Source organism: Lutra lutra, chromosome 4 (genome assembly GCF_902655055.1).
Source record: "Lutra lutra chromosome 4, mLutLut1.2, whole genome shotgun sequence".
Lineage (NCBI taxonomy): Eukaryota > Metazoa > Chordata > Mammalia > Carnivora > Mustelidae > Lutra > Lutra lutra.
In genome coordinates this window covers 60608539-60634044 of record NC_062281.1, presented here as the reverse complement: position 1 = coordinate 60634044, position 25506 = coordinate 60608539, and the positions used below count along the sequence as shown (strand labels likewise).

Genomic DNA, 25506 nt, shown 5'->3' with positions numbered 1-25506 from the left:
TTTTTGCAACCTTTTTTGTATATTCATGACCAAAAATTCAGCTTGAAAGTCAAACTGTTTCAAAACAAAGGGAACATAAGATTCACAGATTGCTTAATTTGGATACTATAAAGAAAGTATTGAACATCAGTATTATTCACCCCAGGAATAACCCAGTTATTTAATCATTAAAAACATTATCATCTCTGAATAGTTTTATATTTTGCTAATCAAGCAACTGAAATTAGCAATGAATACAGGGTCATCAGTAATTCTTAGACTTATCTCATGAAAATACATTTTGGATTTTTTCTATAACCAACAACAGAACAAATTAAATCTACTAACACTTTCTGGAAATAATCTTTAAAGATAGATACTGAGGCATTTATAGATGAAGTGATACATCTGAGGTTTCTTTCAAAATAATTCAGAGGAGAGACATGAGAAACAAAACTCGCCACCACATGTGGATAACTGCTGAAGGCAGTGATGGGTATGAAGATGTTCACTACCTTATTCGCTCTACTTTTGCAAAAGTTTGAAATACTGTAACACACACAGTAAGTTATTACATCACATTATTTTGAGTATCAAAAGAGGTTATTTAGTAAAACATTACGTTTATGTTCCATATAACAAATAATGTTCATAACAAATGAATCTGAAGTTTTTATAGAAAGTAAAATTTATTTTTTCACTGTAAATCCTGTACTATTTTGTTGGAATTATGCCTTTTGCAACAAACATTTAAGACTCCATTCATCACATACAAAAACAGGTTCCCTCATTGCAGCAGAGAAACTGGGACTGGCAGAAAGCACCCGCCGGGGGTGGTGGAACCTAACACAAAGCACAACCAGCAGCCACATCCTAAGCTATCCAACAAGAGTCAGTAACTGCTCACTCTGTGTCCCAGTTCCAAAGAATTTATGTAAAACCACTAAAGAGTGTAATAAGAACAGGAACTAAACCAAGGTTAAGGGGAAAAACAAAAAGCGTAGAAGGACAAAGGAGGTGGAAAAGAAAAAAGATGTGCATAAGAAAAGAATGTTAACGTACTGAATAGTAAGTCCAATTAGTCCAAACCCCTAATTTAATACCAACACTCAGAAGAGAAAGTCACAAATAAAGGGATTCTCTTCTCTTTCTTTCTTTCCTATAGTATTTTACTGAGGGATAAGTAAAAGGCACAAACCTTAAGCATACAAATCTACAAATCATTACACATTGTAAACACTCGGGGACCACCATTCAGATCAAGATATGAATGTTTTCGGGGCTCCTGGGTGGCTCAGTGGGTTAAAGCCTCTGCCTTCGGCTCAGGTCATGATCTCAGGGTCCTGGGATCGAGTCCCGCATCAGGCTCTCTGCTCAGCAGGGAGCCTGCTTCCTCCTCTCTCTCTGCCTGCCTCTCTGCCTACTTGTGATCTCTGTCTGTCAAATAAATAAATAAAATCTTTAAAAAAAAAAAAAAAAGGTATGAATGTTTTCATCACCCAGAAAGTTCCATCATGGCTATTTCCAGTCAATACCCCCCTCCCCAAGTTACCTATTCTGAATTCTGTCATCAGAGTTTTGCCTGTTCTTCAAACCTGAGTATGTACTATTCTATCTTGCTTCTTTCGCTCAATATAACAATTTTGTTAAATATTTCAGTATTGCAAACATTTTTTTTTAAATCACTGAATAGGAGTCTACTGAATGGATACAACAGTTTATCTATTCTGCTGTTAATGGGACATCAAGTTGTTTCCAGTTGGGAGCAATTAAGTCTAAAGCCACAGTGTTTCAGCAGACATATACACACAGTTCTCTTAGGCATGTCTCTAGCAGCAGAACTGCTACTAGATCATAGAGTATGTTTATGGTTAGCTTTATTAGAAACTAACAGTCTTCTAGAGATCTAAGACCAAAGAGCAGTCTATATCTTTTTAGAAGTTTAAGTTTTTCTTATTTCATATAGATAGCAGTTTAAAAATTAACATGTTAGTCAGCTGTAAGATTTATGTCATTCTGCATTCTACTCTGCAACAGTCATATAGACACAAATAGCATAAAGTTCAAATGGAGAAAAAAAGAAAAGGTAAAAAAGTTTGAAAGACCTCATCCTTTAAGTAGGGCAATAAACAGGAAACTAATGTGTCTAAAAATCATCAGTGAGGTGACTTTAATGCCCTGGTAGGATATACTATACCAAAACAGGGTTTTAAGCTAGGTAAAAGGACTGTATTCATATCATTTAAATAAATTAATGATTTCATATAAATTCCTCATTTGAAAGTAAGGTTGCAATCTATGTTCTTCACAGAAACGCTAGCTGATCTTCATGAGGGAGAGTGGAGAAGCAGCAGACAAGTGAGAACTGTGCTGAAGAGGTTTCGACTCTGGGAGCCAAGTATCTGCACCTGTTTCAGAAAGAACTGGTTTGCCACCACGGCATGTGCACAGCCTCTCTACTTACACAATAAGGCGTCTATGGTAAACACTTACAGAGTAACTTCCAACTATGAGAGCCTGCAAGTAACGCTAAGTACCACTCCAGCAGGTGCGGGCAGGAGCCACGTTGCATAAAGATGATCACGACACAGCATCCTCAGGCGTCAAAGCTGACACCGTCAACACAGAATCCGTCTCTGGTGTTCTTTCAGTAGATTAAAGGAAACTTCTGTATTTATCAGTGATAAATATAACAAGGCTAACTGGTTATATATACAAACATACGTAACAACTACTGTGGATTCCCATTATGTGGAAGGTGAAAGAGAAATGCCACAGCTAGTTTTCAAGGAGCTACATATTGCTAACACTCAAGGAAAAAGCTTTGTAAGCAGTTAGAATAGTCCCTGGAACACAGCAGTCACTCAGTAAATATTTGTTCAAAGAATGAACTGATTGATTAACTAACCAAGGCTCCTTAAAGAAATGGCTGGTGCCAGGGCCAGGATAAGGAACATATGAGATGACCTTGGAACATCTTACTGAGCCAGAAAGTAAGAAGTGCTCAAGAATGATGAAAACAGTAGAAGACACTAGAGTCAACTGGAACCATACCCCGGTCAAATCTGTGACAAATTGAGAATCGAAATAAATAATGATAGATTATAAACCTGTAAGTAAAATAGGAATCCAAGAGTCTATAGTGATAGAAATAAACGAACAAAAAAAAATGAGGGGAAAGAGAAAACTGTAGGGTAGAATGCCAACTAATAAATCTTTAACAACAACAACAAAAAAAAACTGGAATCAAAACATCACACTTTAAGAGAAAGTAAGTTTCGTTGTTTTTTAAGTTTCTGTTGTTTTAAGCCACATCAATCAATCAATCAATCAATCACTCTGTGGCACTCTTCAGAGTATTACTGATTTGGAAAAGAATCATTAGTAAATGCCAAATCTGGTAGGTGAAAGTAAGTTTCACGAGGAACAGAATGTTTATATAGTCCCAAAGTTTCTCCTCAGAAAATACTTATTAGTTCCTTATTATTTAATAAGAAAACATACTTACTAATTAACTTTACAGTAGAGAAGCCTAGCAAACATACTCTTCATCAAGTGACAAAAGTCATCACTAATGGGACAAATCAGTATCAGGTTTATCCTGATAGGTAACACTGAACTAATAAGCCCACAGCACTGGGATATTCATGCTAAAAATGCATAAAATTATGAGGCAACTCCGGATAAACTCAATTGAGGGGCAGTCTACAAATGATGTGGCCTGTACTATTCAAAAATGTCATGGTCGTAAAAGACAAGAACTCCGAGGAACTATTCCAAATTGAAGAAGAATGAAAAGAAATGATAAATACATGACCCCCATTAGATCCTGGACCTACAAAGGATATTACCGGGACAGCCAATGAAGGAAGAATGGAGTCTTTGTGATACATGATAATACCAGATCAATGTTAACTTCCTGACAGGAGAATGGCCATGTACTCGGGAACAATACACCGAAATCCTAAGGGGAATGGGACCACAGTTTTTTTTAAAATGGGAAAATTCTATCAACTGGCACTCTACAGCAGAGGTCTCAATACCAACAACCATATGAAAAGGTGCTCACCCTCATTAGTTATTAAGGAAATGAAAATTAAAACAACACTGAATTACTACCATACACGCAGAAGAAAGCTGAAGAGACCAAATGTTGACAAGGATGTAGAGAGCTCTCATGCATTGCTAGTAGGAAAGGAAAATTATACTGTGACATGATGTATTATGTATGCATTTATTATGTGTGTATTTTTTTCAAGTATGAACCTGGAATAGGGAAAACTTTTTTTTTTTTTGAGACACGGGATTCCCTAAATTGGGACTGGGCAAAAAGGGAGGGGGTTTTGCTCTGTAGCCCACGTTGGAGTGCAGTGGCTATTCAAAAGCACAATCCCCCTACTCCGATGTGTTCTACTTCCAACCTGGGCTGGTTCACCCCACCTTAGGAAACCCGGTGGCCCCTGCTCCCAGGGTCACTGTATCAAGGCTGAACTTAGTGCAGACACTCCATCAGCATGGCGCACTGCAGCCTAGGACGTCTGGACCAACTGACCTTCCGGCCTCTGCCTCCTAAGTAGCTGCGAATACATGCCGGCCGTACGTCTCATGAACGCTTGGGGTTTTTTTTGGTTTTGATTTTCGTTTTTGTTTCTGTTTTGTCATCCTGACCCTTTCATTGTTGACATTAAAAAAATAGAAGATACTTTAACACAATAGTGAACATACAGGGCAAAAGCAAATAATAAAATTTAATGTTGAGTTAAGTAGCAAGCTAAATGTCTGGGCCTCCAAATTGCTTAAAAATGGTTATGTTCACAGTTTACAGCAGTTGGCTTATAGGTGAGAAAAACGTCAAAGTTTTTCCAGCTGAATGTCCAAGGAAATTCTCATTTCATGGACATACTTTAATTGCTGTTCTAATTCACTATTCAAACTGGCCAAAACTATGACAGTTTCCTTACACTGTATCTAACGATGGCTCAATAGCTTTCTTACCTTTCCCAATAGATCTAGGAATAAAAGACTGTGATGTAAGAACAGCAGCTATGATACCTGTCTTTCATGTATGCTCACTGACTTTTGGTCTTAATTCTTATTCTGATTTGCATGAACACATGTATAACCCATGACCCAACAGTTCCTATACTAGGTACATTCCCAACAAAGATGTATATGTACAAGACTGGTCATAGCAGTTTTATTTCTAAGAGCCCAAAACTGGAAACAATCTAAATGTCCATCAATAGCACAATGAATAAATAAATTATGGTATATTCATGAAATGGCTACTGTATAGCAATGAAATACTATATACTGTTAAATACAACATGGATGAATCTCATAGATGTAACACTGAGAAAAAGAAGCCATAACAAAAGAGTACAGTGCATGATTCTAACAAGCAGGCACAATGAATTTAAGACCGACAAACAGAATAGTGGCTTCCTTTGGAGTTGTATGACCACTTGAAGGGGGTATGAGGGAAGCTTCTGGAGTACTGATAAAGCCTGTGGTACTGGTAAAGTGTTCACAGTGCAAAAAACCATTAAAGCTTTACAATTATAATTTGTGCATGTAACTTTACCTTCAAAAAGCTACTCGTTTTCTCAGCTCACTGCAGCACTCAACAGCAGAAACTCATCTCCACTGGTCTTTCGGACTCTCCTATTTCCTTCCCCTGACTCCCTTGCTGGTGTACCTCCCATTATAATCCTCTAAAGTGGACCTGATGCAGAGATAGGCACACACTGCTCCTGCTTCACACTGTATGCTCCAAACAGCTCACTCTCTATTATGGCTTCAACCACTGGATCAACAACAGAATGGTCCTTCTGTTCCATTCCCACTGCCATTCCCAAAGCTCTCATAGAGCAGGGAGCATATAGTACTCAATACACGGGAGTTTCTTTTCTTTTCTTTACCCATAAACTATGGCAATGGTTTCCTAACTGTTCTTGCTTTTAGTATTTTCCACCTTCAAGCCACATATAAACTGAATTTCCTAAAATGCTGTTTTAAACACATCATCCACTGGCTTGTGAACACTAGTCACCTAAACTACAGATAAAATCTGATCTCCTAAACCTGGCATTCAAGTCCATCACAATTCATCCCTTCTGTATCTCCAGTCTTATCTCTTCCTAGTCACTTACCTGCTCTAATTAAAACCAAGCCCCCCCCCCAATTTTTTTTTTACCAAAACTATCATCCACATCCTATTTTCAATGCCTTTCCTCACCGTCTGCCTAGCATATTCTTTTTTTTTTTTTTAAAGATTTTATTTATTTGACAGACAGAGATCACAATTAGGCAGAGAGGCAGGCAGAGAGAGAGAAAAGGAAGCAGGCTTCCCGCTGAGCAGAGAGTCCGAAGCAGGGTTCGATCCCAGGACCCTGGGATCATGACCTGAGCCAAAGGCAGAGGCTTTAACCCACTGAGGCACCCAGGCGCTCCTGCCTAGCATATTCTTTCCTCAACTCTATACCTGCCTACTCTCCATTCAAGGACGTTATGGTCCCTCAAGTACACCCATCCATGTCTATCATTACTTATAATACTGATGAGTGTTATTATTCACTTGGTACTTAATCTTTACCATTAAATTATGTGCCTTATGTATACAAGTGTAAAATTTTCACAGAAAAGGACAATGTTTTATATCTCTTAAATATATAAAAGCAAGTGCTTAATACAAACAGACAGCAGTGTGGTACTAATGATCAATCAGTAATCTAAAGAGATTTTTAAAAATTATAAAAGCAGAATGTCTCTTACCAACTTCAAATGACTAGAATGGGTGTTTTTCTTTGTTGTAGTAATATTTTGCTTATTTAAACTTCCTTAATAAATACTACAATCAGTTGAACAGAAGCAAAAGGAGTAATAGGAAATTCATGCAGTTTTGGAAAAAGCTGTCCTTGAAACAACAGACTATGTCTACTTAGTATATGCCACATGAGAAAGAAAGAAGCATTAGGTGATTATAAGCAGGAGCATATGGACTCTAATTAAATATACAGAGTCATTTGTGGCAGGAAAAAGCTTTTTTTTACTCCATCATAAAAATACCTAAAGTATTATTTGTTAGAAGGTAAACTCTTTTTTTTTTTTAAGATTTTATTTATTTATTTGACAGAGAGAGATCACAAGCAGGCAGAGAGGCAGGCAGAGAGAGAGGAGGAAGTAGGCTCCCCGCTGAGCAGAGAGGCCGATGTGGGGCTCGATCCCAGGACCCTGAGATCATGACCTGAGCCGAAGGCAGCGGCTTAACCCACTGAGCCACCCAGGCGCCCCCTTTTTTTTTTTTTAAAGATTTTATTTATTTATTTGACAGAGAGAGATCACAAGCAGGCAGAGAGACAGGCAGAGAGAGTGGAGGAAGAAGGTAAACTCTTAAATTAATAAATTAATGAGTAAATGGATGTAGGGTTAGTACTAAACTTATGGAACTTTATTAACTTGATATAATCAATTCATGCATTATGTCCAATATAGGTTTGTCTCTTCCAAACAGATGACTGGATGCACAATGTTGGTATCACACGCAACCGGAACAACTCTTTAAAATTCTTCTTAGGAGATAAAAATTGGAAAACCTGTTTACTTAGCATTATATCACACACAGGTTTTTTTTTTTGGATTTGTGGGTTTCTTAATAAACTTCCATAAGTATTCTAAATTTGAGCGGTTCTATCAACCATTTCTAAACCAACAAGCAAAATAAGATGCTTAGGCCTAACTGTATAATTTTTTATTAAGCTAAAGTAAAGAATAACTATTTTTAATTATTAAACTGTACATTTTTATATGTTATATAAAAAGAGAAATTAATCATTTCTTTTTTTAAAAGATTTTATTTATTGATTTTACAGAGAGAAAGCACAAGTAAGCGGAGCGGCAGGCAGAGGGAGAGAGAGAAACAGACTCTTAGCAGGGAGCCTGATGGCAGAGCTTGATCTCAGGACCCTGGGATTGTGACCTGAGCCGAAGGCAGCCTCTTAACCAACTGAGCCACCCAGGTGCCCCCTCTGGCTTTGATCTCAGAATCCTGGGATTGTGACCTGAGCCAGAGGCAGCCTCTTAACCAACTGAGCCACCCAGGTGCCCCCTCTAGCTTTATTTTATAAAAAACTCAGGCATTGCAGCATTATTTACAATAACCAACTTGTGGAAGCAGCCCAAGCATAGACAAGCATCTATGTCAACCCATAGATGAATGGATAAAGAAGAGGCAGGAGATAGATAGATAGATAGATAGATATCAGAACATAGGAATATTACTTAGCCATAAAAAAGAGTAAAATCTTCCCATTTGCAATGACATGGATGGGGCAAGACAGTATTATGCTAATTGAAATAAGTCAGTTTGAGAGAGACGAATACTGTATGATTTCACTCATATGTGAATATAAGATACAAAACAAATGAACAAAGGAAATAAAAGAGAGAGAGACAAACCAAGAAATGGACTCTTAACTACAGAGAACAAAATGATGGTCACCAGAGGAGAGGTGAGTGGAGGGATGAGGGAAATAGGTGACAGGAATTAAAGAGTACACTTATCAGGATGAGCACTGAGTAATGTGTAGACTTTTTGAATCACTATATTGTACATCTGTAACTAACATAACACTGTATGTTAACTATACTGGAATTAAAACTAAAAACCAAAAAAAAAAAAAAAAAAAAAAAAACCTCAACCATACTTTCTGTTCTTTGTATCCAAATGTATTTTTGCAACATTTAAAAAGTAAATAATGCATCTTTAGAGTATTAACAAAGCAAATTTTTAAAATAATTATAATTACCTTCCTCATTCTCTCACCTTCAATTACTATTCAGTTGTTTTGTGTGTGTGTGCTATTAATACCTCTTGACTATACAAATGGCCTGCTATAAAGAAAAATACAGAGAACAGCACATATAGAACACAACAACACAACAGAAGGAAACAAGTAAGTGCCATACCTGGGTTATTATTAACATTACTTTTGGGTGGTTTCTGAACTGGTTTGGGAAGTGTTGATTCAGTCAAAGCTTTGTTAGCAACAGCTTGTTGGGCCTTCTTTATGCTGCTCCCTTCGGATTCCCATGTCTGCTCACCAAGACTCAGTTGCACTGAGAACATCTTCGAAAAACATAAAGAGACAGAAAATATTAAAATTTTCAGGAAATAAAATATGCTGTGTGAGAGAAAAACAGATATACCATAGAATCAAATTTTAGAGCTAGGGGTGACCTTACAAATTACTTGCACAAAAATATTATTCCACCTAGTGAAATCATTTTAAGAGATTGTACCAGATCCTGTTATATCCATTCAAAGGCATAGGAGCAGCACTAAGTGAACCTCTGGGGTAGAATAAAGCAAGAAGAAATCACTTCCCTAAATAGAACGAATTGTTAATGTCATTCAAATAGTCCTCATAACAGCAGAATAAGTAAAGGAAGATGAGAAACTAAGAGAATCCACAAGGCCCTGCCTCTGTAATACTTATAAAATCTAATACCTTAAATGTCATACTTAGTACAATCTAGTCAAAGAGTCAGGAAATCCTTGTAAATATTATGTCATCAGGAAACTCTCAATCCTCCACAATCAACATTTAACCAGTCACCAAATTCTGTTAATTTTAACCTCACAAATATTTCTCAAAGCTCTCTCTCTAAAATCAAACAAACAAACAAACAAAACTCCTCAAATCCAACTGTATCACCTCAACCAACCTCAGGTTAAAAATCTTTCAATGGTCCCACTTGGTGTGGTACAAAAGTTCTTTTTGTCCATCTTCATTTCATAACCACCTTTTCCTATATCATCTGAATATTCCATTCACACCATTATTTCCATGAGAGTTCAAAACCTATTGTTCACCTTCTAATATTGAGGATCAAGTTACAGAATACACAATCCGCTGTTTTCCACAGAAAGCCTACTACTTTGTAGGAATACAAAATATTAACCCCAAGATACTTTTAATTAATTAATTTTTGTTTGACTCTCAAGACAGCCCCACGAAAGATCTACTCTCAATTTCATGCAGAGAAAAGGGAACAGGCTCAGAGAGAATTAATTTCCCACAGTCCTATAGTTCGTAACTGATTCAACTTCTGGCTGTTTGGACACCAACCAAGGTCACGGCATGCCGTGCTGCCCTCATCAGTGGAGTAAACTCAACTCCTAAATTTGTTTTCTTTTTCCTTTCTGGGGGTTTCAGTATTTATCAAGTTTGTTTTTGTTTTTGTTTTTAGGATTTGAGAGAGAGAGAGAGAGAAAGTGCTAGCATGAGTGCAGAGAGGAGCAGAGGGGACAAGCAGACTCCCTGCAGAACCTGGGGGACCCTGAGACCATGACCCAAGCCAAAGCAGACGCTTAATGGGCTGAGCCCCCAGGAACCCTCATGATGATTTATTCTTTCTCACAATTTTAAATTCTAAATTCTTAGTTTAGAATTAAATTTAATTCTTTAATTCTTGGGGTCAAAATATTAACCCCAAGATACTTTTAATTAAAAAGATATTTTTAATTTAATTTAATTTTTTTAATTAAAAAGAAATAAATGTATATTTGCAGGAAGGAGATCAGGTAGAACATACCTTAACCAAGTGATTAAAGTTAGCATCATCAATAATCATACAAACTAATACCATATACCTCCTGATATGATCCAATGAGAAGCATTTAGTATTCTTGGCCAAAAATGCTTAACCTGAACCTAATCACAGGAAGAAAATCAGACAAGCTAGATTATGGTATATTCTGTAAGACAACTGGCCTAAACTCTTAAAAAATGTCAATGTCATGAAAGGAAAAAAACACAACAAAAGAATATACCATAATCTAGATTTGTCTGGTTTTTCCCATGATTAATCCATATGATTTAACCTTTTCTGCTTCCTAATCTTCTAGATGTCAGTATTTTCCTAGGCTCACAGGTCATATATCTTCAAGAGGTCTTCCTTGTCTCCATTTCTCTCTCCATTCTCACCTGCATCCAGTTATCAAGCTGCTGATTCAACTTCAAAAATATTTTTCAGATCTGGCCTCCTCTCTTTATGCTCTTCACCAATGTCTTAGCAAGGAATATCAACCTCTCTCCCCTAAATTACTGTAAGACCATTCTAACACCATCCCCTTAACGTTAAGACATTCCCATTCAAACTATCCTTGTGACTACCACCAACATGAACATTCTATAAAATACAAATGTATCTGGGGTGCCTGGGTGGCTCAGTGGGTTAAAGCCTCTGCCTTCGGCTCAGGTCATGATCTCAGGATCCTGGGATCAAGCCCCGCATCGGGCTCTCTGCTCAGTGGGGAGCCTGCTTCCCCCTCTCTCTCTGCCTGCCTCTCTGCCTATTTATGATCTCTGTCTGTCAAATAAATAAATAAAATCTTTAAAAAAAAATACAAATGTATCCAAGTCAAACCTCTGCTTTTCTGAAACTTCTCTAAAGGACCCCACTAGCTTATTGTACACCTAAAACTAATACAATATTTTATGTCAATTATATCTCAATAAAACTGGAGAAAACAAAAAGAATGCCACTACAATACAAATTTAATAATTTAAATAAGAAATGCTAGGATGCACTTATGAGTTTAAGTGGTAGCTTTACCATTTACTATGTGCAAAGTTAGGACAGTTACCTATTCTTTCTGTTTCCTTATTTCTTTAATAAACTGGGACTAAAAAGAACACATAGAATTGTTGTGAAAACTGGGGTGCCTGGGTGGTTCAGTGGGTTAAAGCCTCTGCATTTGGCTCAGGTCATGATCTCGGGGTCCTGGGATCGAGCCCCACATTGGGCTCTCTGCTCAGCGGGGAGCCTGCTTCCCCTCTCTCTCTGCCTGTCTCTCTGCCTACTTGTGATCTCTGTCAAATAAATAAATAAAATCCTAAAAAAAAAAAAAAGAATTGTTGTGAAAATTAAAACAAAAGGATGTAAATGCTGCCACTTAAAAGGCAGAGATTGTCAAATTTGATTTAAAAAAGAAAAAGCAAAATCTGGGGTGCTTGGTTGGCTCAGTCAGTTAAGCATCTGCCTTCAGCTCAGGTCATGATCCTCGGGTCTGAGATTAAGCCTAGCATTGGTTCCAAGCTAGGCAGGAAGTCTGTTTCTCCCTCCCCCACTGGCCCTCTGCCCTTCTTGTGTGCTCACTCTCTCTCTCTCTCTGCAATAAATAAAATCTTTAAAAAAAGCAAAATGCAACTACATGCTTCCTACAAGTAATGCATTTCAACTATAAAGATGACAGAAAAAAATGTATCGTGCTAACATAAGTCAATGAAAAGTTAGATGGCTATATTAATATCAAACAAAGTAGATTTCAGAGTAAAGATTAATACCAATGATAACAAAGGTAATTTCTTAAGGATAAAGGGGCCGATTAATGAAGAAGACATAACAATCCAGACATTTATTAACTAATAACACAGCTTCAAAATATATGAAGCAAAAATAAATGGAACTACAAAGAGAAGTAAGAAAAAATCCACAATTTACATCAGAAATACAATGTCCCCTTAATAGGTGACATAGCAATTAATAAGCAATCACAAAGAATATAGTAGAAATGAACATACTATAAACCAACAAAACCTGATGGGCATTTTTAGAACTCTCTACCCAAAAAGAGCAGAAAATACATCCGCTCTCAATTTCTCACAAAACATTCACGAAGAAAGAAGATATTCTAGACCATAAAACAAGTCTCAGTAAATTCAAAGGATTCAATGAAGCAAAGTATGTTCTCTGACCACAATGGAATTAAGTTAGAAACTAATAACGGAAAAATCTCTGGAAAATCTCCAAACATTTAGAAACTAAGTAATATATTTCTAAATAATGCATAGGTAAAAGAGTAAATCAAAATGGAAATTAGAAGGTTTTAAAACTGAATAAAAATGAAAATACTACTTCTTAGAAGATTACATTAAAATAGTTCTAAGAGGAAATCTCTAGAACTAAATGCCTGTTTCAAGTTAACTTTAGCTTCAATCTTAAAAAACTAGAAAAAGAAGAGCAAATCAAATCTGACATTACAGGGGCTCAGGCAGTTAAGTCTCTGACTCTTGATTTCGGCTCAAGTCTCAAGGTTGTGGGATTAAGCCCCATGTCAGGCTCTATGCTCAATGGGGAGTCTGCTTGGATTCTCTCTCTGCCCCCACCCTTCACACACGCATGTGCACGCTCTCTAACAAATAAATAAATCTTAATTAAAAAAAAAAAAAACTGAAGTTAACAGAAAAAAAAGTACTAAAGATAAAAGTAAACAATGAAACAGAAAATGAAACCAAATAGATCAATAAAACAAAGAGCTGATTCTTCGCAGAGATCAATAAAATTGGTAAACCTACAGCCAGACTAATCTTGGGGAAAAAAAGACATAAATCACTAATATCAGGAAATGAGAGAAGCAACATCACTCCAGATTCCTAAAGTATTAAAAAGATAACAAGGAAGTATTTTTAACAACTTTACACCAATAAACTCAACAACTTAAATTCTGTCAAAGACACAATTACTAAAGCTCATTCAAGAAGAAATAAGTAGGGGCGCCTGGGTGGCTCAGTGGGTTAAGCCGCTGCCTTCGGCTCAGGTCATGATCCCAGGTCCTGGGTTCGAGCCCCGCATTGGGCTTACTGCTCAGCGGGGAGCCTGCTTCCTCCTCTCTCTCTGCCTGCCTCTCTGCTTACTTGTGATTTCTCTCTGTCAAATAAATAAATAAAATCTTTAAAAAAAAAAAAAAAAGAAGAAGAAATAAGTAATCCAAATAGTCCTATAAATGTTAATGAAATTGAATCTGTAGTTTAAAATCTTTCCTCAAAGAAAACTCCAGGCCCAGATGGTCTCAATGATAAATTCTACTAAATATTGTAGGAAGAAATAATACCAGTTCACATAAAGTCTTCCCCAAAAAAGAGTAAGATATTATTAGGGAACACAATATAAATCAAAACTACAGACCAAGATCTCTGATAAAGACAGATGTAAAAATCCTCCACAAAATATTAAAAACAAGGAATACAAACTGGCACAGCTACTCTGGAAAACAGTATAGAGGTTCCTCAAACAGTTAAAAATAGAACTACCCTATGATCCATTTTGTATTTACCCAAAGAATACAAAAACACTAATTCAGAAAGACATATGTAATCTGATGTTTATATCAGCATTATCTGTAACAGCCAATTATGGAAACAACCAAAGCGTCCATCATCTGATGAATGGAGAAAGAAGATGTGGTACAAAGGGAAGACCTGTAAGGCTACCCAGCAGATCTCTCAACAGAAATTTGGCAAGCCAGAAGGAAGTGGCATGATATACTCAACATGCTAAATGGGAAAAATCTGCAGCCAAGAATACTCTATCCAACAAGGCTATCATTCAGAATAGAAGGAGAGACAAAGAGTTTCCCAGACCAACAAAAACTTAAGGAGTCCATGCGCACTCAACCAGCCCTGCAAGCAATATTAAAGGGAACTCTTTGAGTGGAAAGAAAAGACCAGAAGTGACAAAGACAAGAAAAGAACACAGAAAATCTCCAGAAACAATGACATTTATAATAAAATAGTAATAAAATGGCACTAAAGGGGCTCCTGGGTGGCTCACTCAGTTAAGCGTCTGTCTTCAGCGGGTCATGATCCTAGAGTCCTGGAATTGTGCCCTACATCAGGCTTCCTGCTCAGCGGGGAGCCTGCTTTTCCCTCTCCCTCTGCCTGTCGCTCCCCCTACTTGTGCTCGCTCTCTCTCTCTTTCTCTAATAAATAAATAAAATCTTTTTTAAAAAATGTCACAAATATATTATCAATAATTACTCTGAAGGTAAATGGACTAAATGCTCCAGTCAAAAGAGATAAAGTGTCAGAATGGGTAAGAAAACAAGAGCCATCTATATGTTGCCTACAAGAGACTCATTTTAGACCTAAAGACACCTGCAGATTGAAAGTGAGGGGATGGAGAAACATTTATCATACAAATGGATGTCAAAAGAAAGCTGGAGTAGCAATACTTTCATCATACAAACAAGATTTTAAACCCAAGACTGTAACAGGAGATGAAGAGGATCCCTATATCATAATAAAAGGTACCATCCAATAAGAAAAATCTAACAATCGTAAATATTTATGCCCCCAACATGGGAGTACCCAAATACATAAAACAATTAATAACAAACATTAAGGAAATCCTTGATAATACTACAATAATAGTAGGGGACTTTAATACCCACTTACAGCACTACATAGATCGTCTAAGCAGAAGATCAACAAGGAAACAAGGGCTTTGAATGACACACTGAAACAGATGGACTTCACAGGTATATTTAGAACACTCCATCCTAAAGAAACAGAAGACACATTCTTTTCAAGTGCACATGGGACATGCTCCAGTACAGATCACATACTGGATCAAAAAACAGGCCTCAACAAGTACAAAAAGATTGGGATCATACCATTCATATTTTCTGACCACAAAGCTATGAAACTTAAAGGCAACCACAAGAAAAAACTTGGAAAGACCACAAATACAAGGAGGTTAAACAACATGCTTCTAAACAACGAATGTGTCAACCAGGAAATCAAAGAAGAAATTAAAAAATACATGGAAATGAAAATGAAAATACAATGATCCAAAACATCTGGGATGCAGCAAAAGGAGTCCTAGGAGGGGCATCTGGGTGCCTCAGTGGGTTAAAGCCTCTGCCTTCGGCTCACGTCATGATCTCAAGGTCCTGGGATCAAGCCCCACATCGGGCTCTCTGCTCAGCAGGGAGCCTGCTTCCCTGACCCCCACCTCTCTCTGCCTACTTGCGATCTCTCTCTCTCTCTCTCCCTCTTAAAAAAAAAAAAAAAAAAGGGAGTCCTAGGAGGGAGATATATAGCAACACAGGCCTACCTCAAGAAGCAAGAAAAATCTCAAATACACAACCTAACCTTACACCTAAAGAAGCTAGAAAAAGGACAACAAATGAAGCCTAAAGCCAGCAGAAAAAGGGAAATAATAAAGTTTAGAGCAAAAGTAAAGGATGAAGAAACTAAAAGAACAACAGAACAGATGAAACCAGGAGCTGGTTCTTTGAAAAAATTAATAAAATTGATAAATCCTGAGCCAGATTCATCGAAAAGAAAAAAGGACCCAAATAAATAAAATCACAAATGAGAGAAAAGAAATCATGACCAACACCACAGAAATGCAAACAATTATTAGTGAGTATTATGAAAAACTAAATACCAACAAATTGGACAACCTGGAAGAAATGGATAAATATAAATATATAAGCTACCAAAACAAAGAGGAAGAAATAGAAAACTTGAACAGACCATTAACTACCAAAGAAATTAAATCAGTAATCAAAAATCTCCCAAAAAATGAAAGTCCAATTTGCGAGGCAGAGTTGGGGGTTTGGAGGGTAGGGAAGGAAAAAATGAAACAAGATGGGATCGGGAGGGAGACAAACCATAAGAGACCCTTAATCTCACAAAACAAACTGAGGGTTGCGGGGGGGCAGGGAGGTATGGAGAGGGTGGCTGGGTTATGGACATTGGGGAGGGTATGTGAAACGGTGAGTGCTGTGAAGTGGGTATGCCTGACAATTCACAGATCTGCACCCCTAGGGCAAATAATACATTATATGTTAATAAAAATAATTAGTAAATAAATATATAAATAAAAATGAAAGTCCAGGGCCAGATGGTTTCACAGATAAATTCTACCAAATATTTTTTTTAAGATTTTATTTATTTATTTGACACAGAGAGAGAGAGAGAGAGAAAGCTGAGAGAGGGAATACAAGCAGGGGGAGTGGAAGAGGGAGAAGCAGGCTTCCCGCTGAGCAGGGAGCCCAATGTGGGCTTTGATCCCAGGACCCTAGGATCATGACCTTAGCCAAAGGCAGACGCTTAATGATTGAGCCACCCAGGCACCCCTCTACCAAACATTTTAAAGAAAAGTTAATACCAAAAAATAGAATGAGAGGAAAACTTCCAAATTCATTGTATAAGGCCAGCATTACACTGATACCAAAACAAGACAAAGACTCCAAAAAAGAGTCTGATACCAAAACAAGACAAAGACTCTCTAAAAAAGAGAACTACAGGCCAATATCGCTGATGAACACAAATGCAAAAATTCTCAATAAAATACTAGCAAATCAAATTCAACAGTATATTAAAAAAAATCATTCACAATGTTCAAGTGGGATATATTTCTGTTTGCAGGGTGGTTCAGTATTTACAAAGCAATCAATGTGCTATACTATATCAATAAAAGAAAGGATAAGGACCATATAATCCTTTCAATAGATGCAGAAAAAGCATTTGATAAAGTACAACATCCATTCATGATAAAAACACTCAACAAAGCAGGTTTTGAGGGAACATACCTCAACATCATAAAAAAGGCCATATTTAAAAAACCCACAGCTAATATCATCCTCAACAGGAAAAAACTGTGAGTATTTCCTCTATGGTCAGGAAGAAGATTGGAATATCCACTCTCACCACTATTATTTAATGTAGTACTGAAAGTCCTAGCCACAAAAATCAGACAACAAAAAGAAATAAAAGGTATGAAAATCACAAAGTAAGGAGTCAAACTTATACTATTTGCAGATGACAAGACACTCTATGTAGAAAACCCAAAAGACTTCACCACAAAATTGCTAAAACTGATACAAAAATTCAGTAAAATCACATGATACAAAATCAATGTACAGAAATCTGTTGCATTTCTATACACCAATGAAGCTGAAAAAGAAATTAAGGAAACAATCACATTTACAATTGCACCAAAAACCATAAAATATCTAGGAATAAAACTAACCAAAGAGGTAAAAGATCTATACAACACTGAAAACTATAAAACACTGATGAAATTAAAGAGGACACAAAGAAATGAAAAAACATTCCTTATTCATGGACTGGAAGAACAAATACTATTAAAATGTCTATACTGTCCCAAGCAATCTACACATCTATTGCAATCCCTATCAAAATACCACAAGCATTTTTTCACAGAGCTAGAACAAACAATCCCAAAATATGTGTGAACCCCAAAAAGCCAAAGCCATATTGAAAAAGAAAAGCAAAGCTGGAGGCATCACAATTCCAAACTGCCACTTGTATTACAAAGCTGTAGTGATCAAGACAGTATAGTACTGGCATAAAAACAGACACATAGATCAATAGAACAGAATAGAAAACCCAGAAATGGACCCACAACTATAAGGTCAATTAATCTTCAACAAAGCAGGAAAGAATATCCAACGGAAAAAAGCCCATCTCTTCAACAAATGGTGTTGGTCAGCAACATGCAAAAGAATGAAACTGGACCACTTTCTTATACTACACACAAAAATAAATTCAAAATGGATGAAGGATCTAACTGTGAGACATGAAACCATTAAAATCCAAAAGCAGAACAAGCCAGTAACTTCCTTGACATCAACCACTGCAACTCCTTACTAGATTATCTCCTAAGACAAGGAAAACAAGAGCAAAAATAAACTACTGAGACTTCATCAAAATAAAAAGCTTCTGCACAGCAAAAGAAAGAATCAACAAAAATAAAAGTCAACCTATGGAATGGGAGAAGATACCTGCGAATGACATATCTAATTAAGGGTCAGTATCCAAAATATATAAATAGATACAGAGAGATCCAAAATATATAAATATATAAAACTCAATACCCAAAAAACAAATAATCCATTAAAAATGGGCAAAAAAAACATGAATAAACATTTTTTCAAGGAAGACATACAGATGGCCAACAGATACCTAAAAAGATGCTCAATGTCACTAATCATCAGGGAAATACAAGTCAAAACCACAATGAGATATCACCTCACAGCAGTCAGAATGGCTAAAATGAACAACACAGGAAATAATAGCTATTGGCGAGGATGCAGACAAAGGGGATTGCTCTTACACTGTTGGTGGGAATGAAAGCTGGTACAGCCACTCTGGAAAACTGTATGTTGGTTCCTCAAAAAGTTAAATATAGAAGTACTCTATAATCTGGCAACTGCACAACTAGGTATTTACCCAAAGGATACAAAAATACTAATTCAAAGGGATACATACACCCCAGTGTTTACAGCAGCATTATCTACAAAAGCCAAATTATGGAAAGAAGCCAAATGTTCACTGACTGATAAATAGATAATGAAGATGTGGGAGATAGGGGTGGGGGTGGGGGGGTGTGCGCGCACACACACACAAATAGTATTCAGCCATAAAAAAGAATGAAATCTTGCCATTTGCAACAACATGGATGGAACTACAGAGAATAATCCTAAGCAAAGTCGGTCAGAAAAAGACAAATACTGTATGATTTCACTCATGTGGAATTTAAGAAACAAAACCAAGGGGGAAAAAAAGAAAGAGGAAGGCAAACCAAAACAGACTCTTAACTACAGAAAACAAGCTGATGGTTACCAGAGGGAAAGTAAGTGGGAAGATGGGTAGAATAGGTGACGGGGACTAAGGACTACACTTGTGATGAGCACCAGGTGCCATACAGAGTGCTTAATCACTATATTTTACACCTGAAACTAATATTACATTTTATGTTAACCAACTGGAATTTAAATAAAAGCTTAAAAAACACATTAAATGGGATCCATCAATATGGAAATGAGCTAATACATTACAACCAAGTGTTTTATCCCAGAAATGCAAGGGTAGAGTCTGCATTTGAGAGTCAATCAACATAATTCAAAATATTGAGATTAAAAAACAGAAAAACCATATATTACCATCTCAATCAATGTAGAACCACATGACAAAAATCAACATCTCTTCATCTTAAAAACTCTCAGTAAATGTTAAGTAGAAAAGGAATTTCTTCAGTCTGATAAAAGGCATCTACAAAAAAGGTACATCTAACATGACAATTAATGGGGGGAAACTGAAATGACTGCCCATAAGATCAGGAACAAATTGAGAGCTGTCTGCTGTCATCACTTCTATTCAACATTGCACTGTAAGTTCTACCAATGCAATTACCAAGAGAAATAAATAAGACATTAAGATTGGAAAGTAGGATTAAAAACTGTCTTCATGAGGGCCTGGGTGACTCAATCAGTTAAATATCTGCCTTCAGCTGGGTCATGATCCCAGGGTCCTGGGATCAAGCCCCAAGTCAGGGAGCCTGCTTCTCCCTCTCCTCCCCACTCATGCTCTCTCTCACTATCTCTTCCTCTTTCTCTCTCAAATAAATAAATAAAATCTTTAAAAATAAAAAATAAAATAAATAGAAATTTGTTCAAAATGCCTTTATTAAAAAATGACATGTGGGGGCACCTGGGTGGCTCGGTGGATTAAAGCCTCTGCCTTTGGCTCGGGTCATGATCCCAGGGTCCTGGGATTGAGCCCCACATGGGGCTCTCTGCTCAGCAGGGAGCCTGCTTCCTCCTCCTCTCTCTCTCTCTCTGCCTGCCTCTCTGCCTACTTGTGATCTCTGTCTGTCAAATAAATAAATAAAATCTTTTTAAAAAGTTATAAAAAGGGACGCCTGGGTGGCTCAGTTGGTTAAGCAGCTGCCTTCGGCTCAGGTCATGATCCCAGCGTCCTGGGATCGAGTCCCACATCGGGCTCCTTGCTTGGCGGGGAGCCTGCTTCTCCCTCTGCCTCTGCCTGCCATTCTGTCTGCCTGTGCTCGCTCGCTCTCCTCTCTCTCTGACAAATAAATAAAATCTTTAAAAAAAAAAAAAAAGTTATAAAAAAAAAATGACATGTGGAACCCCCCAAAAAAATCTAAAAAGGAATTTTTTAAAAAGCAACTCGAACTGCTAAATGAGTTTAGCAAGATTTCAGAACACTGCATCAATACACAAAAATTGCTATATTTTTATATAAGAGCAATAATCAATAAGAACAAGAAACTAAAATTTAAAAATCGTGACCACAGGCAATAGCATCAAAAATATGAAATACTGGGACATCTGGGTGGCTCATTCGGTTAAACGTCTGCTTTTTGCTCAGGTCATGATCCCAAGGTCCTGGTATCAAGTCCCACATTCTTGCTCAGCAGGGAGCCTGTTTCTCCCTCTGCTAGACACTCCCCCTGCTTGTGCTCTCTCTCTTTCTCTGACAAACTAAAAAAAATAAACTCTTAAAAAAATAAATGAAATACTTAGGGATAAGTCTAAAGATGTAAAATACTTGACTACCAAAAACTACAAATATTGTTGAGAGAAATTAAATAATATCTAAATAAATGAGAGGTATTTTATTGGTGTGTTGGAAGACTCAATTTTCCTACCATGTCAATTTGCCCCAAACTGAGCTACAGAGTCACAGCAGTTCTATTCAAAATCCCAGCAGGGTGTTTTATAGAAAGACAAGCTGATTTTAAATTCATATAAAAATGCAAAGGAACAACCTGAAAAAGAACAAAATTAATAGGCTACTACTCCCAGATTTCAAGAACTAGAAAGCTACTGAGAACCAAACAGCACAACCTCTGCATAAAGATGAGAAAATAAATCAGTAGAACAGAAAAGACTCCAGAAATGAACACAGACATGGACAGCTAATTTTTGACAAAGATGCACAGCAACGCTGTGAAGAATACAGAATAATCTCTTCAACAACTGGACATCCATTTGCAAAACAATAAGTAAGCCTCGCTACATCTCACACGACATACAAAAATTAACACAAAATGGCAGTTAGATCTAAATGTAAGAGCTAAAGCAATAAAGTATCTAGGAAAAAAACATAGGAGAAAATCTTATGATCTTGCAGAAGGCAAAGATGTCTTAGACATGATACCAAAAGTACAGGGAACAAATGGATAAACTGGAATTCATCAAAATTAACAAGTGCTGCTCTCTAAAGATGCTGTTTAAAAAAAGAAAAGATAAGCCACAGAGTAGGAGGAAATAATTTCCAAACATATATCTAATAAGGGACTTGTACCCACAATATCCAAAGAGAGACATCAGAGAAGACACCAAAGTAGGAAGATGTGACTAAGGAAAAGTGTCTATGATATAGGAAATATCAATATCAATAGATATTTTGCCGAGGATTTTTTTTAATCCTATATTCTACTAACAAGCAATGATATAATTATCTGAGTACCCCTATCATCAACATAGTTGCTAAGAATTTACAAACCATAATTCCATTATACTACACTAGAACAGATACCGTATTTCTCAAATTACAGATGAGAAAACTGAAACTCTAAATCACTTGTTCAAGGCCACATAAGCTGGATAATGTAGAGCAAAGATCAAGCTTGACAAATCTAGCTAGCATAAAAGTAAATAAATAAAAAGACTACTTGGCTTCAAGGCCACTGAGTGATACTGTCTCCCTCAGTGATGCCTATTCCAAAGTAAACCTCAGAGTGCAGCTACTGGAGCTTTCTTAACACTGACTCATGCATACCGAAAACTTCTCAAAATCGGGAAATAGAGGAACAGAAGAAAATACATTTTGTCTTCTTTCTGGTTCTCTTCCTTATACTTTATATTGTAATAGCTTTCTTTACAGGTTTGAAAAAGTCAAAATGACAATCCGTAAGAAAAAAAAAAGAACTGTATTTAGGTACCTAGGAGATAAAGCAATGTCACAATAACTCACACTAATATAAGTGATACCAAATTACTTCAGCGTTCAACTTGAAAGTGAGCAGAAAAACAAAAGGGGACAAGGAAAACATTACAATTTGTTATTTAATAGTCACGTGTTAAAAGTTGCGTTAAGTTGTTCAGATTCTGTAAGACTCAGTGGAGGAAAGAAGAAAGATCACTACTTCCCATCAACAAGTATGTACGAAAAGATAATTCTACACCACTCTGAAGACATTTATCTTGTGTTTCTCAACTCTGGATGCACATTTGAGTCATCTGAGAGCTTAAAAATAATCCCAGTGTCTGGGCTTCATCCAAGACCAATCAAATTAGAATTTCTGAGGGTAAGACTCATGCATAAGTGTTATTTAAAGCTTCCTTGGTGATTTCAATGAACAACCAAGGTTGATAACCACTACTGTAAGTATTTGTACATATAACATACAAACATATATATGTACATAAATATGTAAATTGTCTGTAACTGGTTAATCTCCCAAGAAAATAAGTGATACTTAGCAAGTGCTAACCAAGGGGAAGACTGCTGAGTGTACATACAAAGCATATGGAATTTAAGCTGGGTAAGAACCATATGAGGACTGAGGGGAGTGAGAGGTAGTAAAAGGGTAGTAGAAGTAAAAGGGTAGTAGAATCAATAGATTTGTAGTATGGAAGAAGTACTAAAATTAAATAGAGGGAATGAACTAGAAAGTTAGGAGGTGTCATAGAGAGTTGAATGCTTGAGATTAAGACTATGGAGGGTCTAGGGGCGCCTGGGTGGCTCAGTGGGTTAAAGCCTCTGCCTTCAGCTCGGGTCGTGGTCCCAGGGTCCTGGGATCGAGCCCCACGTGGGGCTCTCTGCTCAGCGGGGACCCTGCTTCCTCCTCTCTCTCTGTCTGCTTCCCTGCCTACTTGTGATCCCTGTCAGTCAAATAAATAAATAAAATCTTAAAAAAAAAAAAAAAAAAAGACTATGGAGGGTCTTGCAGTTACTGGTTATGATAAAGTCAAAAATATGATCACAGGAATGAATGGCTAGAGGAGAGGGAAGCAAGATAACAAAAGTACAATGACTGAAATGTCAGCATATTGGAACAATCATCTACTTAGTGAAATCATCGAAAATTAAAACATGATGAGTCAGAGTAAAAGTGAGGCATGAGAAATGTGATGGAATCACCCAAAGGTCAACAAATGATTACTGTGAGGTGACATGGGTTAGCCTATTAACATGAAATTGAAAGCTGGGGAGTCACCTCAAGGAAGAATTCCTGGAATTAGAAATGAGGAGCTAGGAAGACAGTTCCTATAAGAGTCATAAAATATAGAAAAACAATAACCTTAATAAAGCTCAGTCTAGTACAAAGTAATAACCAACATGTACAGCACAGCAGTGACTACACCTGAGGAAGACAGGTCCTGCTGAAGGCCCAGTGGAGGGATCAGAGAAGTTTCACAGAGGTTTAGAAGATGTGCTGTGTGAGCTTAGTGTTCAAAAATGCATAAGAACAAAAGGACCTTCAAGGCAGGGAGACACTACAACAAAGGGAAGCAGAGAGAGTGAAAAAATGAACCATTCTAAGAAATGCAACAGTTCAAATTGATAAGGGCAGAACAGGAATGAATACGAAATGAGTACGAATTAATGGGTACAAAAGAGAGTCAGGATAAATGACTTAACAGGTAGACCAAGGCCACAACTTTATTCTCTACGTAAATGATGAAATGACAAATTAAACTGTTGCCCATAAATCCTTCATAAAAGTCTCTAATAGGGAAGAAAATTAACAGATTTCAGTTTAATCTCACATATCTTACTTTGAAGGAGGTAGTAGAAAACAATTATATAATCCAATAGCCATTGCTTTATACAGATTAACCAATTTGAGGATCAATTGTTTCAACATAAAAAATTTATGATCATAAATCCAAGATTAAAAATGTACCATGGAAATTTGTGTACAACTGAGACTTTTTAAAACATATGAATAAAGCTCAAACATAAATGTATTAATTATAGACTTCTTTATAACATATATAAACATATATATGAGGCTATATGTAAATATAAATTGCTCTCCCACTCAAGAGAACAATATTATAAATGAATGCATAAATAACAACAATATTGCTACATACAACTTTTATAAATGATGAAACTTATAACTTCAAATCACACTGGAAAAGATGTCTCACTAGGTAACTTGTTCTATTTACTCTGTATCCATTTTACTTTAAAAGTTATTAATTTAATGGAAAGAACACTGCATTTGGGAGCCAAAGAACACATATTCAAGTGCTGGCACAGGTACATGTGAGCTATTATTAAGCAACTCACTTATCTTCTCTGTGTGTAAGTTAATTTACAAAACAGAAATCAAAATCCACACCTCCTGATCTGTTAGGGTTTTTGCGAAGCACCAAATCTGACAGAGATTTGTAAACCATAGTGAGCAATAAAATTGTTTAGTTACAGACTTCTAAATATTATTAATAAAGAACTAAAAGCCTTTAGGTCATCTGCTGCCCCTCCCTCCACCCCCCAATGAAGCACAATTAAAACCTGAGATGATAAATCTGATAGACTTTGATAAGTATGTCTCACCACCTCTCTTCATAACCTTACCTTCGAATGAGCAGGCCCTCTTTCTTTCAGAAGTTTATACTGGGGTTGGACTCTATTGAAACGGGCTAACTCATTTACCAGACACATTGGAGTTTTCTCTTTGGGGTTTGCCATTTTATCTTGGAGAGAAGCTGTAAATAAAAAGGCTTTAAAGTTTTTGTGAAGAATGACTTTAAAATGGAAGAAAAGCTAGTTTTGACTTTTTTAGATCGACGTCAGATTGTAAATTTGGATTAAATTATTTTCATGAATTTTATATAAAAAATTCAAACCATCTAAAGTGTTCCATTACATGCAACAGAAATATGTA

At 36.7% G+C, this 25506-nt stretch overlaps 1 protein-coding gene across 19 annotated transcripts in view; it reads right to left on the bottom strand.

Moving 5' to 3' along the window:
* Positions 1–25506, bottom strand: part of STAU2 (staufen double-stranded RNA binding protein 2) — a 320498-nt gene that overhangs the window by 252699 nt on the left and 42293 nt on the right. For 15 of the 19 annotated variants that reach the window (XM_047728840.1, XM_047728841.1, XM_047728838.1 and 12 more), the window contains 2 exons: positions 25197–25327; positions 8947–9106 (listed from right to left, as the gene is read on the bottom strand). In XM_047728840.1, the coding sequence (XP_047584796.1) occupies positions 8947–9106; positions 25197–25310 (274 nt within the window). In that variant the 5' untranslated portion in view covers positions 25311–25327. The remainder of the gene's footprint in view (positions 1–8946; positions 9107–25196; positions 25328–25506) is intronic. The other 4 variants (XM_047728851.1, XM_047728856.1, XM_047728849.1 and 1 more) reach the window with 1 other exon arrangement.